The sequence below is a fragment of the Prionailurus viverrinus genome, chromosome E2 (assembly GCF_022837055.1).
Source record: "Prionailurus viverrinus isolate Anna chromosome E2, UM_Priviv_1.0, whole genome shotgun sequence".
Lineage (NCBI taxonomy): Eukaryota > Metazoa > Chordata > Mammalia > Carnivora > Felidae > Prionailurus > Prionailurus viverrinus.
Genome location: NC_062575.1, coordinates 28548131 through 28564734, shown reverse-complemented (window position 1 = coordinate 28564734; position 16604 = coordinate 28548131). Strand labels below are relative to the sequence as shown.

The window sequence follows — 16604 nt, the reverse complement described above, 5'->3', positions numbered from 1 at the left end:
CTCCTCTCAAAATAAATAAATTAAAAAAAATGTTTTTTAATCAAAAAATATTTTTTTCCTGATCTAAGTACTTGTTGATTCTCTGTTAGAAGTCAATGAAGTCTGATACCTCTTTTCCCAAACGTAGGATTTTAATCATGTTGCCATACTTACAACTTTGCTTCAAACGGACGTTCTGGTAATTCTGATTTTTTTTTTTTTTTTTTTTTTTTTTTTTTTTTTTTTGCCTGTACAGATGGGGCGTGGTTTTATGAAATAAGTCATCCCTAGGATACACCCAGTCTCTCATGACTTGAAGTCAATCCACAGTGCCTCTTCTTTTACTGCTTGGGCTTCAGTTTTGAAAGGATGATAAAAGTGTTGGGCTCTCATTAAAATGAGAAGCTTAAGGACAGTTCTTGTTCAGGTCACCTACAGAATAGTTGGTCTTGTGTATTTTTATGGAGGTTTGGGTGAAACAAGTTTTTAAGGGTGCATTTTGAGTTATCTGAAATAACTTTTGCCTTTTCATGAGCATCTACCATACTTTCGCATACCATCTCTAATCTTTTTGAGAGTTTGAGAAGGTATTATTCTCTCATTTAAAGATGAGAGTGAGGTTCAGACAAATGAATTTAGAAACTTACCCGAAGTCACCTGGCCTCCAAGTGCTAGAATCACTCCAAGAAGAATCGAGACCCTGGTCAAGATAACCCATGCTCCTTCCCCTGGAGTAGCCTCATCCCTTGGAGAAAATGAGTCTGCTTTCTGAAACAGAAAAGGGGAATAACTCGGAAGCCTATTGGGAACTCCCAGGCTGTTGAGGAGTTTGGGAACTAGACAGGCACCAAGGCAACATCAGAGAGCCAAGAGACAGGAAGTACAACAGCCAGTGTTTTAGGAGCTAAGGTGCCAACATTTCTGCCACAAACCAGTCCTAACCATTCCTCCATGTGGGTCACTCCTACCACACTAGGTGTCTGCTGGACGGATCCAGCTGACCAAGCCTAGGTTACATCCTACCCCTCCAACTCCTGAGCGGGAGGCAGGACATTGTATCTTCATTAAATTCCCTAAAACAGGAAGGGGTTGGGATGCTGGACAGCAGAAAAAAAAGGGGAAAGAATTCAAAATATTTCCTGAATGGCAAGCTATGGATTAAACTTTTTGTTTTCAGTAATGTTTCCGTTACTAAAATATACATGACCATAAAAAGCATATCAAAATTATTACTCCAAGTACTAAGCTAGCTACCCTGTTCTCCCATTTATCTGTCTCAGCTGGAAACCACAGTCCTACTGGGAATGTTTTCAGGTTGACAGAGGGTGTAGGGCATCTAGCTCGCTCTCAGAGATGTCAACTCAAAGGGATTTTTCCAAGTGATCTCTGCTTGGTAGAAGTACCTACTTCTTAGCCTGTAGACGTTGAGCTCTGGTTGAAATTATTACAGTTCCACCTTTGTCCCACAGTGCCACTCTCCAGTGAAATTCATCCTGGCATGGAGGACATTGCATGGTAAAAGTCTGATCTTAACCAACTCTTGTGGCTAGAAATCTTCTAGGAATGTCTTCACGTTGTTCCACAGAGGACTTGGTAGTACATTAGAAAGTGAATTGCTTGCCTTTTGCCTATGACCAACACGCATAAAATAAAAAACAATTTTTCCTTGTTCAGGCTTGGAAAGGAGGGATAGCAAGGTATTCTTTCTAGTCAACTGATGAATTTCTTCTCTGCCTAAAGACAGGTAGATGAAAGTTCATTTGACTCTTGAATAATCTGAATAGTGCATTCAGAACAGCTGGTTCAGAAGCCTCACTTGGAGAACACTCATGAGAATTCAGTATATTGTAGTCCCAAGTAGTCAAGGAATATGTTCGAGCCTTTTCTCCAGTCGATCTCCTCACTGCATTGTTTATTCCAGAGAACAAGCAGAACATCACCAAGGACCTGAAATCTTACTTGGATTTGGCCCACTAAGAATCTTTCACCATGAACCTTTAAAGATAGCAGTTGTCTGATCTGCATGCTTCTTCTCTTTGTTCTATTTTTTCATAAGCACTTAAAATAATTTAAGATCCCATCCACCCTTTTAACAATAAAATAATTGTGAAATAATTAAAAGGCAATAAGAAATAAAAGAAGCTGCTGAGGACTTGTATGATGCTCGAGTTGAGCCCACCTCTGAATAGCTATTAGCTAACTGTCCACTATAACCTTTTTCTTGTGTCCAGTTTTGAAATCTCCGTGTATGTGGTTGTTTTGAAGTCTACTACATGCAAGAAAGTTGTTTTCCCAGCCACAGTGAAGTAGAAAGCACACCATTCTTAGGATCAGAAGAGTCCAAGGTTCAAACGTGGCTTTCTTAGTAATGATTTGTCTTTGGGTGATGTGGTTGACCTCTCTGAGCCTTTATCTCCTCTTAAAGTGGAGCAGGATGCCATCAGCCTTATGGTGGCTCATGAGAATTAAAAGAACTAACAAATTTGTTGGTGAGGTCATTATCCAGTCATGGAGAGCCAGGCTTCCGGGTCAGCATTTTGGTATCTTCTAAGAACCATAGGCTCCCTTCATCCGGAAAGCTTAGAATTCCAGCCACCAGGTCTATGGTTACAAAAGACACACCGTCTTTTCTCAGAACGCAGCGGGCAGAGCCTTGCTAATCTTCTGGGCCCTATCTCCCTCCAGGAAGGCTATGGCATTGGGGACGACGAATACTCCTGTGCCTACGACGGCTGCCGGCAGCTGATTTGGTACAATGCCAGGAGTAAGCCTCATCTACACCCGTGCTGGAAAGAAGGTACCCGTTCCTCTCTGTCATGAATTTATCGACTGGGTCCAGACATCTGGTTATGATGAAGGCATCTGTTATGTTGGGCCTTAAAATGTTTTAATGGAAGAAGATGTGATATGAAAAGGGATATGAGCCTTTGTATTCCCCCTCATGGATGTAAACAGCGTTCTGATAAGTTCACCTCTGGTAGAGCCCTTCCTTTTGCAAAAGCATTTCAGACTATAGAATTCTTAATTGAGTGGGGAAAATGATAAGATTAATATGAATTCTAGTTTTCTCTCTGGGTATATGCTTTTTTTTTTCTTTGTTGAGATTTTATTTTTAAGTAATCTCTATACGCAACTGGGGCTTGAACTCACAACCCCAACATCAGGAGTCACTCGCTCCACCAACTGAGCCAGCCAGCCGCCCCTCTAGATACATGCTTTGAATCAAAGCATTCAGGGAGATATTGAGGACACTGATATTGTAATGCCAGTAGAATGAGGATATTTTTAGAGGCCAGGTGGCTATGGAATAGGCACTATTCAGTGGCCACATTCTGGGCCCCACTAGAGCAGCTTTTAAGGATGAGTTGAGGGCACCTGGGTGGCTCAGTCGGTTAAGTGTCTGACTTTTGATTTTGGCTCAGGTCATGATCTCACGGTTCGTGAGGTCGAGCCCCGTGCTGGGATCCATGCTAACAGCATGGAGCCTGCTTGGGGTTCTGTCTCTCTGTCTCTCCCTCTCGGTCTCTGCCCCTCCCCTGCTCATGCTCTCTCTCAAAATAAATAAATAAAAACTTAAGAAAAAAAAAAAAGAGGCACTGTCTGCAAAGACTGTCTCATTTTTGTTTTCTAATAATTTTAAAAAAGATTACTGAAGTAATACGTTTAGCATAAAAATTTGGGAAATAGGGGAAAGGAGTAAAATGAAAATCCCTTATAATTCCTCCATCCAGAGATTTTTTTTTTAAACACTTAAAATTTGGTGTATGTATTTTTTGTTATTGTCTCACTCCTATGCCTTGAACAGCTTTCCAGGTTATTAAATAACATGATTTGTGTGTGTGTGAAATTTATTCATTTTGAGAGAGAGAGAGAGTATGTGTGCCAGGGGGCAGACAGAGAGGGAGAGAATCCGCGCTCTTTTTTGCCACCCAAGTGCCCCAGCAGCATTTTCTTCTTAGTCGTAGTCTAAAATATTAGACCAGTTGCAGAAGAAGCAAGACTGGTGAATGTGTTGATACATAGCTACAGATGCAGACTTGACTTGATAACAATGACTGAAACCCTTGAGACACTGAGCAGAATCCTGGTAGTAGTATACACCCTAACCCTTAACATGTTTCACTTTCTCCTGTAGGAGACACAGTAGGATTTCTGTTAGACTTGAATGAAAAGCAAATGATCTTCTTTTTAAATGGCAACCAGCTGCCTCCTGAGAAGCAAGTCTTTTCATCTACTGTGTAAGTAGCTTTCCTCAGTCAAAAATTTGAGTAGATGCATGGAATTCACTTTTCTCCAGAAAAAGACTTTGTCCATTTCTGTAGTCAGTTGTGATGAGAAATCATTTTATTTAGAGTAATTAAGGACCCATTTGATCATATCTATAACCGTCCTGAAGCTTAATATAAGAAGATGAGGTTAGGACATTGTCAGGGTCACAGTCCTGTCTAGGTTAGTAAACAGAATCCATTACCCTTCCTTTCTACTAGGGGATAATGTCTAAAAACCACTTCCATGTATGAGCTTTACTTTGTTTTCATGAATTCTGTTGACCTCTGTACTCCTTTTTACTTGTAGATCTGGATTTTTTGCTGCAGCTAGTTTCATGTCATATCAACAATGTGAGTTCAATTTTGGAGCGAAACCATTCAAATATCCACCATCTATGAAATTTAGCACTTTTAATGACTACGCCTTCCTCACAGCTGAAGAGAAAATCATTTTGCCAAGGTAAGGAATCTGCTTAGACTACCTGTAGACTTTCACGTGCATCTCATAAGAAGCTGAAACAGTTCCTGAAAGACTTTTTACAAATAATTTTGAAGACCTGAAAAAAATGGATGACCTCCTAGGAAATATAAATTACTCAAACAAATCCCGGAAGAGATATAAACTAACCAGTTATTATTACAAAATTAATTGAAATGAAGTAAGAGATATGTCCCCCAAAACACACCAGACCTGGGTGATTTCACAGGAGATTTCCACCACATTTTTTTTAATGTTTTTATTTATTTTTGGAGATGGAGACAGAGTACGAGTGGGGGAGGGGCAGAGAGAAAAGGAGACACAGAATCCGAAGCAGGCTCCAGGTTCTGAGCTGTCGGCACAGAACCCGGCACAGGGCTCAAACTCATGAACTTCGAGATCGTGACCTGAGCAGAAGTCGGACACTTAACTGACTGAGCCACTCAGGCACCCTTCACCACATTTTTAAATAAAAGATAACTATTTAAATATCACTATTTAAAATGTTTCAGAACCAGAAAGAAAGAGCACTTCCAAATAATTTTTATGAGCTAAATAATATCGGTATAAAAACCAGGCAATATAACACATGCACAAACACACAAAAAAACTGCAAACTAACTTTACCTGAATGTCAATTAAAAATCTTAAATATTAGGAAATCAAGTACATTTTTTAGCAGATATGCTTTTAACTTTGGAGTTTGTTGACACATACTTCTCTCTCTCTCTCTTTTTTTTTTTTTTTTTTAAACATTTCTTTATTTTTGAGAGACAGAGAGCATGAAGCAGGGGACGGGCAGAAAGAGAGGGAGACACAGAATCTGAAGCAGGCTCCAGGCTCTGAGCTGTCAGCACAGAGCCTGATGCAGGGCTCGAACCCGTGAGGCATGAGATTATGACCTGAGCCAAAGTTGGACGCTCAACCGACTGAGCCAACCAGGCGCTCCAGAAACATACTGTTGCACTGCCAGCACTGTTCTACAGCCATTAGGACAGTGAATGCCATCTTGCATAAAATTCCACAGCCCTTCTTTGACGAAAAGTGTGATAGACATTGTTATCTCCTTGGAAGAGTATCTGCTTTTCTTTCTTATGAGATGAACGTGGTCTGTTCCTTAAGCTGAGAAAGACTCAAGCTGCTTCCTGGTAATGATCTGAACTGGAAGCTTGTTTCACAATACGAACCAAAGCTTATCATTTTTTAACAGAGCAGTTTTCTAGATCCCTGTGGGGAAGGGGATTCTTGCCACATGTATTATATCAATGACAGAGATCACACTGGCCATGGTGCGGTCAGTGTTGGGCTGTCATGCCCCGGAAGGTATATGTAACATCATGTTATAATCCTAGCTCCTGTTTTGGCTCAAAAAGCAGGTCTATAAACAGCCCTTCTGGGCCATGCTTCACCTTGGACGTAGTGTCTCAAGCCTGAAGAGCGGCTCAACAATTTGCAAACGAACCAGAAAAGGTCACAGAGTGACCCAGCAGCATTGCCTGCTATGGCAGAACCTCCGTAACATCACAAGAACAGAAGGGCCCCTTACATACCAGCTCAGGGACCTGAGGTTCATTCCTAGAGCTTCCCTTCAACTTGTGTTGGTGCCTGACAGAGATTATGAACTTTAAATTCCTCTTGAATTTAGTGAAAGTCTGAAGTAATACCTCTCTTGTCTGTCATACCTCATTCCTTTTTAATTTAGCCTGTCTCACTGGAAGCGGCCCATCACTAAGCCTGCCTTGTGACATATACCCTGAAAAGTGAGGGCAGGCTCCAGGAGTTCCCCTGGAGGCTGGCCTTAGTTAAAACGGCAACAGCATTTAGAGGACCGCCCCCTGCAGAATTAAGCTTTGCAAAAGTCAGATGGCAATAGGTGCCAGCTGTTCAAAAGTCTCCTTTTACGGGCAGCTTCCAAGTACTCAGTACCCTGTCAGGTCAGCACCCAGATGCAGCCTGCCTTGAGTAACAGCAGAGTTCCAGGTTAGGGCCTCTTACGTTGCACTGTCTCTGACAGTGACACCAACACGGGAGTTGCTGGAGGCTCATTGAGTGGCGTCCTCCATGGCACAGAAACCTGCCACTGTCTTTCACCTCTTTAACATCTCAGTTGCACCTCATTGTGGCATTAGGTGTGAATGTGCCTGAGACCATTTCCTATGCTGTTGATATTTTCAACCTGTGTTCCAAAAGCTTATATTCGGCTTGTGTTTGTTTATTCACTGGAATATATTCCTTTCTGGCCTCATGGTAGGAGATCATGGCCCTGTTGCTATCTGGGATTTTGTAAATTGCTCTATATACTCTCTGTATATGCTGTCTCTAATTCTCATTCATTTATTCACTTTTTTTTTTTTTTTTTTTTGCTCCTTCTTAACTTTTTTATTATTTGGAAACTTCAAATACACACAAAAGAAAAACAGACTATATGGCGAACCTAGTCACATACAGGGTTGGAGGGGAACTACTGTCTTCCTTTGTGTGAGCTCTGTTGTCATTCCAGGTTCCCTGGCCATAATCCTAGAGGTTCTTTGACACCTTTCTTTCCACCATTCCTACATCCTACTCAGAAAATACTGTGGGCTGTGCCTTCGGAATATATCCCACATGCAACTACAGCTTGTCACCCTCACTCCTGCTACCATCGTCCAAGCTGCCTTTTTTTTTTTTCCCCTTTAGCTAGTCTCCCTGTTCCTACCTAGACCCCCTTCAGTCTATTCAACACAGCCTCCAGAATGATTTTGTTACAACTTAAATCAGATCATGCCCTTCTCTGCTCACAAGACTCTAGTAGCTTCTCGTTTCACTTAAGATAAAAGCTTAAATCCTTACAGTGACCTTCCAGGTTCTACATGATTTGCCCCCTTCCTTCCTTTATTACTTCTCTGACTTTACCTCCTACTTACCCTCTCCCACTTGTTCATGCTCCTTATTCAGCCACCCTGGCCTCCTTGCTGCTCCTGAAACATACCAGATCTATTATAGCCTCAGGGCCTTTGCACTTGCTGTTCTTGCTGCTAGAATGGGCCAGTGTGTGTTTTCCAGCACCACCAAGCAATTAACTCAATTCCGACACTGCCTGACTGGAGACAGTCAGTGTCAGGTCCCACAAGTTAAGGTCTCATTCCTACAAGGCTGCCCTCTACCCCGACTTTAAATGCCAGTCGCAAGTTCAGGTTTCTATATTTGCTTCTGGCTGACTGGCTGTAAATTGAAGGTTCCCATGATCCCCCTCATCAGGTTTAAATAACCTGCTAGAGTAGCTCACAGAACTTAGGAAAGTAGTTTCTTTGCTAGACTGACTACCAGTTTATTATAAAAGGATTTAATCCAGGGACAGGTGGAAGCAGTGCAGAGGACAGGCATGTGGGAAGCAGCCTCCATGACCTGTGAGTGTACCATCTCCCCAAACCTCCACATGTTCACCAACCTTGAAGATTTTCAAACGGTCCCCTTAGGGGTTTCTCTGGTGGCTTCATTACAGAGGCATAGTTGATGAGACTATTGGTCATTAGTGAGTACATTCAATCTCCAGCCCCTCTGCCCCCCTGGGAGGTGAGGGGAGGAATGAAAGTTCCAGCTCTCTGATTACAGTGTTGGTTCCCCTGGCAGCCAGCCCCAAACTTAGGTTACCTAGGGGCTTTTCAAAGCTGCCTAATTAACATAGCAAAAGACATCTATTGCTCTCATCTCTTAGAGAATTCCCAGGGTTTTAGGACCTTTGTGCCAGGAACCCAGACGAAGACCAAATATGTATTTATTATAAATCGTAATATCACAAATGGTGTCTCTCCAGATATCCACAAGACTCAATCCCTCGCTCCCTTCATATCTTAAATGTCACCTTAGTGAGATCTTCCTTGGCTGTCGTATTTAAAATTGTACCTCCCTGCTCCTCGTATACACACTGCCTTTACTCTTCTCCCTGCTTTATTTTTCTTCATACTGCTCATCAGCGCTTAAAATTCTATATATTTTACTTTTTTACCTGGTTTCTTTCTGTCTCCCTTCACTGGAGTGTAAGCTCTCTGAAGGCAGGCATATATGTTTTTAGTCCTCTCTTCACTGCTGAGTCTCCAGGCTCAGGCCAGTGTCTGTCACATGGTAAGGCCTGAAGTGAATAGAATGAATGTTTCATGTTTCTCTTGCCCCCTGGCTGTCAGGGCTGCACTTTTAGCAAAGCAGTTCTGCCTGTCCACTTTTCCATTTCAAACTGAGTGGAAGTGTCATGCAAGGATTCTAACCTGAGGTGTGTGGACTTCAGAAGAGTCTGTGCTGGCCTATCATAAGCACCTGAGACTGTATAGAAACTTGTGTGTGTGCATTTTTCTTGGGAAAGACTCCGCTGCTTTTCTTCAGACTCTCAGAGCTGTGTGACTCAAAGGTGAAAATTTGCTGGTAAAACAAAGAGTACTAGTCTGAGAACCAAAAGGTTGGCATTTGATTCCTGAATCTGTTTCCCATGTGTTGACCTTATGCAGATCACTTCCATGAACTGGTTCTTTGCCTATAAAATGGGATTGATCGCATCGGTGTCATTCTCTACTGTAGAAAATCACTGTCAGGTTGAAATGAGATGCGTGTGTGCAAACCTTCCTGAACAAAGCTTAAGGAGTGCGTAGCATACTTCACACGGACAGAGCATTTTCACAGCATTTCATATGCATCACTGCTCATAGGCCCATTGATTTGTTGACCAAATAAGTTGTAAACTACACTTTCTCCTCAGGCACCGGCGTCTTGCTCTGTTGAAGCAAGTCAGCATCCGGGAAAACTGCTGCTCCCTGTGTTGTGACGAAGTAGCAGACACACAGTTGAAGCCATGTGGACACAGGTAAGAGGGTTTGCTCATTTCTTCTTTTTTGTATTACATTAGGCAATCATCCTATTCTTGAATTATTTTATGGTTATCAGAGAGGAAGAAACTTTCCTCTGTCCAGGGTTCTTCTAACTGGACTAAGAATTAAATATATATGATACAGATTAACAGGAGAGAATCAAATGTAGTTACGTGCACATGGGGAATCCACACGGACATGAAATTCCAAAGACAGGCAAAATGAGGTATGCATGTCATCCTCAGTTAAGGAAGGGGGTAGGGGTCTGGGGGTAAAAAGGGAAGGAAAGCCCTTAGCAGGAAGCAGAGGGGATGTTTGGAAAACAAAGGTTGCCCCGTTGTGCAGATATGTTTCTTAGGTAAAGAGGAATCTCTTATTAATAACTCTCTTCCTGGTAACAGGTCCTCTATTTAAATTCTTTTTAGGCAGTTGCAGGGAGGTCAAAGTTTCTTCCTGAGTCTTTTGGACCTTGATTGTTTTCAGCTCAGAATAATCTGTGTGTCTTTGCAGCCCGTCTTGGGCTGTCTACCCTTGTACCCCACACAATGTTACCAGTTCCATAGCTGTTCTTTAAGGTTTATTATATACAAAGTGGGCTGAGAAATTCGAGTTTGCCAGACAGTTCATGGCTGTCTTCCAGAAAGTACCTGAAATAGAAGAAGGTGTTTGATGGAAGGCCTCTGTTTTTATCTTGTTTACTCAGTACTATATTTTAATACAGTTTTACAAAATGTAAAAGGCCTAATACTACTTACGATCCTCTTGGGAAATCCCTTTTAGTTTTATTTTTAGGGCCTCCTCATTTACTAGCTACTTAACCCTCTAACCATTGAGAAGGCAGCACCTCCCTCCCATGCAGCCAAGTTGAACTAGAAGGCAGCCTGGATCCTGTAGAACAGTGTCTAAACATCAGCAAGAACAGCAAGTATGACGCCCCCAAGAAGGCCTCCCAACCGAGTTTGGAAGCAGAGAGAGATGGGGCACCTGGGTGGCTCAGTCGGTTAGGCCCTGCATTGGGCTCCACGCTGGGCACAGAGTCTACTTAAATAAATTTTAGAAAGGAAACAGAAAGAGGAGCTGGGTGGTGGGCTGGCCCTGACCTGGCCCAGGCATGTATGCTGACTGGGTGAGCAGTGCCCGGGCCAGTCTTCCAGGCCAGCTCCCTGTAACTCAGCACATCCTCTCTCCTGCCCTGCTCTTATTTTTGACAGACCTTTAGCCACCAGAGCTCCTGAGGGTCCAGAGTCTGAGTGATGGACCCCAATTGTCACCTCCAGGTGTGGCTTAGTCTAGGCCCTTCACTCTACCTTGCCAACTTTTGCAGTGGGTTGTTATCTAATTGGCTGATAAGGGAGGTGCATGCTGTGTATCTTATGTCACTGCTCACTGTACCAGTTTCTCTTCGAAAAGAAAGGCACGGTGACTCCAGCGGTAGCTATTTCCTTGGTATCGACTCTGCAGCCTAGAATTCTCAGTTTGAGCACCTTTGAAGGTTTTAGTTATTAGGGCCTCACAGGCAGATGCAAAGTTTAAAGGATGGATATCTCGATACCCCTTTTGATCTTTGTTTGTAGGAGGATGTTAAGATCCCAAAGAGCAGTATCTGGTCTTAACTCGTCTTCGGGCTCTCTGGCCTTCTCAGTGGGTTTGCTCACAATGAGCACTTGTAAATGAGGGCTGAAATCTAAAAACTTAGAACCAGGTATCTTAGCCTCCGTAATAGATATATACAAAACAGGATTGGAAGAGGAAATGTAAAGAGTTATAAGAACAGTTAGCTCAACTTTCAGCAGCAACAACAATTTTAAAGGGTTAAGAAAGGAAATCCGGATAAACTGAATGTCATGAGCTGACCCTGGGAAGAAATGGACAACCTAGGCATTTCTATTACCGTAGAAGAAAATTGAAATGATTATCAAAGGTATATTTGCCCTCCATTCCCTCCACCCCAAGCACTAAGCCCAGATGGTTTCACTGATAATTCTTTCAAACTTCGAGGGGCTGGGTAGATTCTATTTAAACCTCTCCAGGCCAGGAGCACCCAGCTGGCTCACTCAGTGGAGCATGCAACTCTTGATCTCGGGATTGTGAGTTCGTGCCCCACTTTGGGTATAGAGATTACTTAAACAAGTACATAAAAAAAATAAACAAGGGCTGTCTAAGAAAGAATACGTACCAAGAAATATGTGGTGCCTATGAGAAGAAAACTTTTAAACTACTAAAGAATGCAAGATAAGATTTGAATAAATGGGTCTGTTCTTGGATAGGAAGTCCTGTTGGTTTTTTAAAGGTGACACTTTTCTCTAAACCGTAAGTTTAATCTGGGTTAACTTTTTTTTTTTCTTCTGAAAATAGAAATGCTAGTTTAAAAGCTTGCTTGTGTGCTGGGACACCTGGGTGGCTCAGTCGGTTAAGCATCCGACTCTTGATTTCAGCTCAGGTCATGATCTCACGATTCGTGCGTTGGAGCCCCGTGTCAGACTCCACACTGTCAGCGTGGAGCCTGCTTGGGATTCTCTCTCTCCCTCTCTGCCCCTTCCCTGCTTGCCAGCTCACTCTCTTAAAATAAGTTAAAAACTTTAATTAAAAAAAATAAGTAAAAACTTACATGCTATAAATAAGACAAGAAAATTCTGAAAGAGAAGAGTTACAGAGGGGACCAAACTACCTACCACATCTTAAGATATATTAAAATAAATGCTAATAGTTCGCTCCCCATATATAAAAAGAATGGCAGAACTGTGGAGAACAGAATAGAAACCCAGAAATAGAACTAACCACAAGTGAAAATGCACATCTTTCACATATAAAAGCCTCGTGTCAAATCTGCAGTGCAAGATGGACTGATATTGGGATAAGTGGCTAGCTGTCTGGGAAACAAAGCGTGTTGTGTTTCGACCTACCATACACGTCTGTAAGTTTTTTTCGTGTACATACAGACTTTGTGGAAGAATATACTTGAACTTTTTACTTCTCACAAGAGGATGAGGGAGGATCAGAAATGAGAGAGAGACTTGTTTGTTCATATATTTGCTTCGTTTTTTAACCATGTGTAATGATTACCCTTTCAATTAGCCAGCTTGTTAATATTTTAGACTGAGTTGGCACATTGTCAGTTTGACCTCCTGAAGCATTAACCTAACTGGCCCTTGTATCTTTCTCCTTAGTGACCTGTGCATGGATTGTGCCTTGCAACTGGAGACCTGCCCATTGTGTCGCAAAGAAATAGTGTCTAGAGTCAGACAGATTTCTCATATTTCATGACACATGTGAAGAGGCATCATGGACTTATTTCTACTCAATTCCAGCCAATGTTGAAGAGAAAAAACAAAGAAAAAAAAAAACATCTCTAATCAGTTGTGCGCACATTGAAACTTATAGCCATGGCCAGATTTTATGCTAAAAATGGTAGTTTGTCAAAGACAAAATTCTCTTAGAATCTAATCCAACTTGCCAGCCCTGAGAAATTCCTTTTAAGGCCAAGGAAAGCTGAGTGCTAACAGCTAGGCCTGTGGTACTTCCATGGAACACGCTAGGAGACAGTGCCCTCCCAAGTGCTGAAACCACACCGGAATTCTCCCATGTTGGGTTCATGTGAATGTCTAACAGGATGTTTTCTCTCCTATTCTAAAGTTTTTATTTGGGGCAGAAGTCATTATGGAGAAGTAAATGGCAGCGGTTCTGGGTTAAGCATAACTTCCAACCGGTCAGAGAGGCCCCGGTGTGTTAAGCGTGGATATTGCCCTGCAAAACTTGAATCTATAAACCAGAACCACACAGGTCAATACTACAAGCAACATGGAGGGCCCGAAAGAAGGTGCACAGACTGTGGAGAAAACCCAATTTTTGATATTTCCGTGATTCCAAAGAACATTGTAGGTTTTTTTTAACTGCAGAAAACTGGTGTATTTTCACATTCATGGTGTTTCTATCCAGTTTCAGTATCCGCATTTTGTGAGGAAAAAATGTTTTAACAATGCGGGAGGAATTCTTAAATTAATTGCAATGTTAGACTGGAGAAAATTTGGTATTTAGGGTATTTTTAAGGTACCATCAAATCAGGTTTTTTGTTTTTTGTTAAAATTTTTTTTTAATCAGTATTGTTTCTGGAAGTAATATACTTTGAAACTCTTGAACTAACAGTCTCAAAAACTCTTAGAGGACAGTCTGAGAGCACGTATTCCTGTTGTTTTAAATAAATACCTGTTTTTGAATAGTATATTCAATCATGGATTGCTGACTATGTCTTCATCAAAAGTGTTAATCCCTCTCAGGGTCTCTGGTGAAGACCTTCAAGAGTTTGGTTTTTTCTCCCAGAAAATTGGAAGGTAGAATTGTAAATTCATAGAACTTATTTTATAATGGTGTACCTCAGCAGCTGCCTTTCAATTTATGCCAAGTCCTTACTGAGTTTATACTTGAATAGTAAATACGTCTTCTGAGTTTTACAGTGTCTTAAACTCAATGCACATCTTTCTTTCCTCCTTTCCTACCCTTTCTTGTTTGTAATTCATTAAACTGTCCTATTATAGAGATGATTTCCTTCCTGGCCGTACTTGTTGGGGTGCTGGATTTTTTCCATGTCTTTAGTCTTCCATAAATTCAAATATATATATAAATATAAATATATATATATATATATATATGTTCTCTTCTTTAGCTTGTGGTGAATACAGTAATTTGCATTGAAGAAATAAAACATTTGTTGCCTTTTTTGAGTAAGATTTCACAACTTTCATTGGTGCCTGCTGCCAAGGTCCCAAGACCTCACCCTCTCCGATTTCAGGGCTACTTTCCAGGGCAGGAGAGAATCAAGTATTAGATTTTAAGAAGCAAAGGTAATCACTTACTCATCCCACAGATCTTTATTGAGCACATAATATGCTCTGGGTACTGTGCCTAAGTGGTATACAAAACAGATCTATTCATGGAGCTGCTGGTAGTGGGGAGAAGACAATATATTTGTTTGTTAATGCCTTACAAGATTAGGGTGCTATGAGAGAATGAGGGGGATTTAATTTAGATGGGTGGGAGGGGCAGAAGAAACCTCCCTGAGGAAGTAATATTAGTAAAAACTCCCTTTTTTTTAAATTTTTTTTTTTAATGGTTACTTATTTTTGACAGAGACAGAATGCGAGTGGGTTAGGGGCAGAGAGAGAGGGAGACACAGAAGCAGAAGCAGGCTCCAGGTTCTGAGCTGTCAGTACAGAGCTCGACATGGGGCTCAAATTCACGAGCTGTGAGATCATGACCTGAGCCGAAGTCGGACGCTCAACCGACTGAGCCACCCAGGCGCCCCAAAACTCCCAAGGAAAAAGTAGGACATGGCCAGGCAGAGAGACTGAGTGAGGACAAGCTTCCAGGACTATGTAGCTATGGGAGCACAGCATTACAGGTGAAGGCCTAACTAAGGAGAAAAGGAGCTCACCCTCAGGATCTGATGGACGACCCCCGTAACTAACAAGGGGGTAGAATAGTATGTTCCCATGTTGGAGAGGTGAGGAGATTGCTCATGAAGCCATGTTAAACATTTAGTATTTTATCCCAAGTGCAATAGAAAGCGAAAGAGTTTAAGCTTTGTTAAAGTGCTTTGTTAAATCGTTTTAAAAGATAGCTCTGGCATCTTTGTGGAGAATGGAAAAGAGAGGTGTGGGGTGGGGGTACAAGACAGAACAAGCAAAATATGGAACTAGTAAGACCAGTAGAGAGACTCTGAAGTCCAGCAGAGAGGTGAAGGTGGTCCATAAATTTAGTGGAGATAAAGTAGACAGAATTAATAGGTAATCTGTCACAAATCAGAGGAATGCAGGAGCCCGTTAGCTTTCTAGAAATCTACCCTTGGATTTTGTTCCTAAGATGGTCTATTCCAATTCTTCACTGCTAGACCATATGACAAAAGGACTTCAATATTGATAAAGGTATTCAGGATGGAAGCAAAGTTATAATCTTGGAGCTGCTTCAAAGGGAAAGACCACATAGAAAAAAAACCAGGGAACAGCAAGCAATGTGGAAGAGAATAAACAGCTTTATATTCTGCACTGCATGTAAACATTTTAAGAGAAATTGAAAGCTAGGCTGGGGCAGGGAGGGGGATTAAGTAATGGCATTTCTCCAATGATTCATTGGGGTAATGCTACTAGGGTTCCAGCCAAAAAAAAAGGTTTTAGTGAATTTACGTCTTTTTGGAATGAGATTAATAAAGCAAAGTAAATTTGGTGCCATTTGCACACCAGGAAACAGGATTCAATCACAGAAATCAATTTCACTTGCAGAAAATGACTTTTGCATGAATTTCAAACATCTTGAATATGTATCCATGAAACAAACTATCCAACTAAGATCAGCTCTTTCCAAGATTGTCCATTATTCACTTAAAACCATTTTTAATGTCAGGGCGCCTGGGTGGCTTAGTCCGACTCTTGATTTCAGTTCAGATCATGATCTTGCAGTGGTGAGATCGAGCCCTGTGTTGGGCTCCGTGCTGAGCACGGAGCCTGCTTAAGATTCATTCTCTCTCTCTCTCTCTCTCTCTCTCTCTCTCTCTCTCTCTCTCTCCCTCTGCCCCTCTCCCCTGCTCATGTTCGCTCTCTAAAATAAAACAACTTTGTAAATGTATTTATTTGAGAGAGAGAGAGAGAGAGACCAAGAATCCCAAGCAGGAATGTTTATTTTTGAGAAAGAGTGAGCAGGGGAGGGGCAGAGAGAGAGACAGAATCTGAAGCAGGCTCCAGGCTCTGAGCTGTCAGCACAGAGCCCAATGCAGGGCTCAAACACAAACTACAAGATGATGCCCTGAGCTGAAGTCAGACACTTAACCGACTGAGCACCCCAGGCCCAAGCGCCCCTAAAATAAAATAATTTTTAATGCTAACCCACAAAGGATTTAAGAAATGATTATTAATGAAAAATATTTAATATATTTAAATTTTCATTTTTTTTCTTTAAAGGCCACTTCTGTTTTCAGCAGAAAAACTTCACATTCTGATTTCTGTATTTGACAACTCAGGAATTGGAGCTATTTATAGCATGATGGTTAAAACATGC

The 16604-nt window shown here is 41.6% G+C and overlaps 1 protein-coding gene across 4 annotated transcripts in view; it reads left to right on the top strand.

Annotated features, from left to right (window-relative positions):
- The window catches only part of RSPRY1 (ring finger and SPRY domain containing 1), a 47720-nt gene that overhangs the window by 29740 nt on the left and 1376 nt on the right, over window positions 1-16604 (top strand). For 3 of the 4 annotated variants that reach the window (XM_047835218.1, XM_047835217.1, XM_047835219.1), the window contains exons 11-14: window positions 2665-2776; window positions 4115-4217; window positions 4555-4707; window positions 9452-9556. In XM_047835218.1, coding sequence (XP_047691174.1) covers window positions 2665-2776; window positions 4115-4217; window positions 4555-4707; window positions 9452-9556 — 473 coding nt within the window. Of the gene's footprint in view, window positions 1-2664; window positions 2777-4114; window positions 4218-4554; window positions 4708-9451; window positions 9557-12727; window positions 14094-16604 lie in introns of those variants that run through there. The other variant, XM_047835221.1, reaches the window with a different exon arrangement.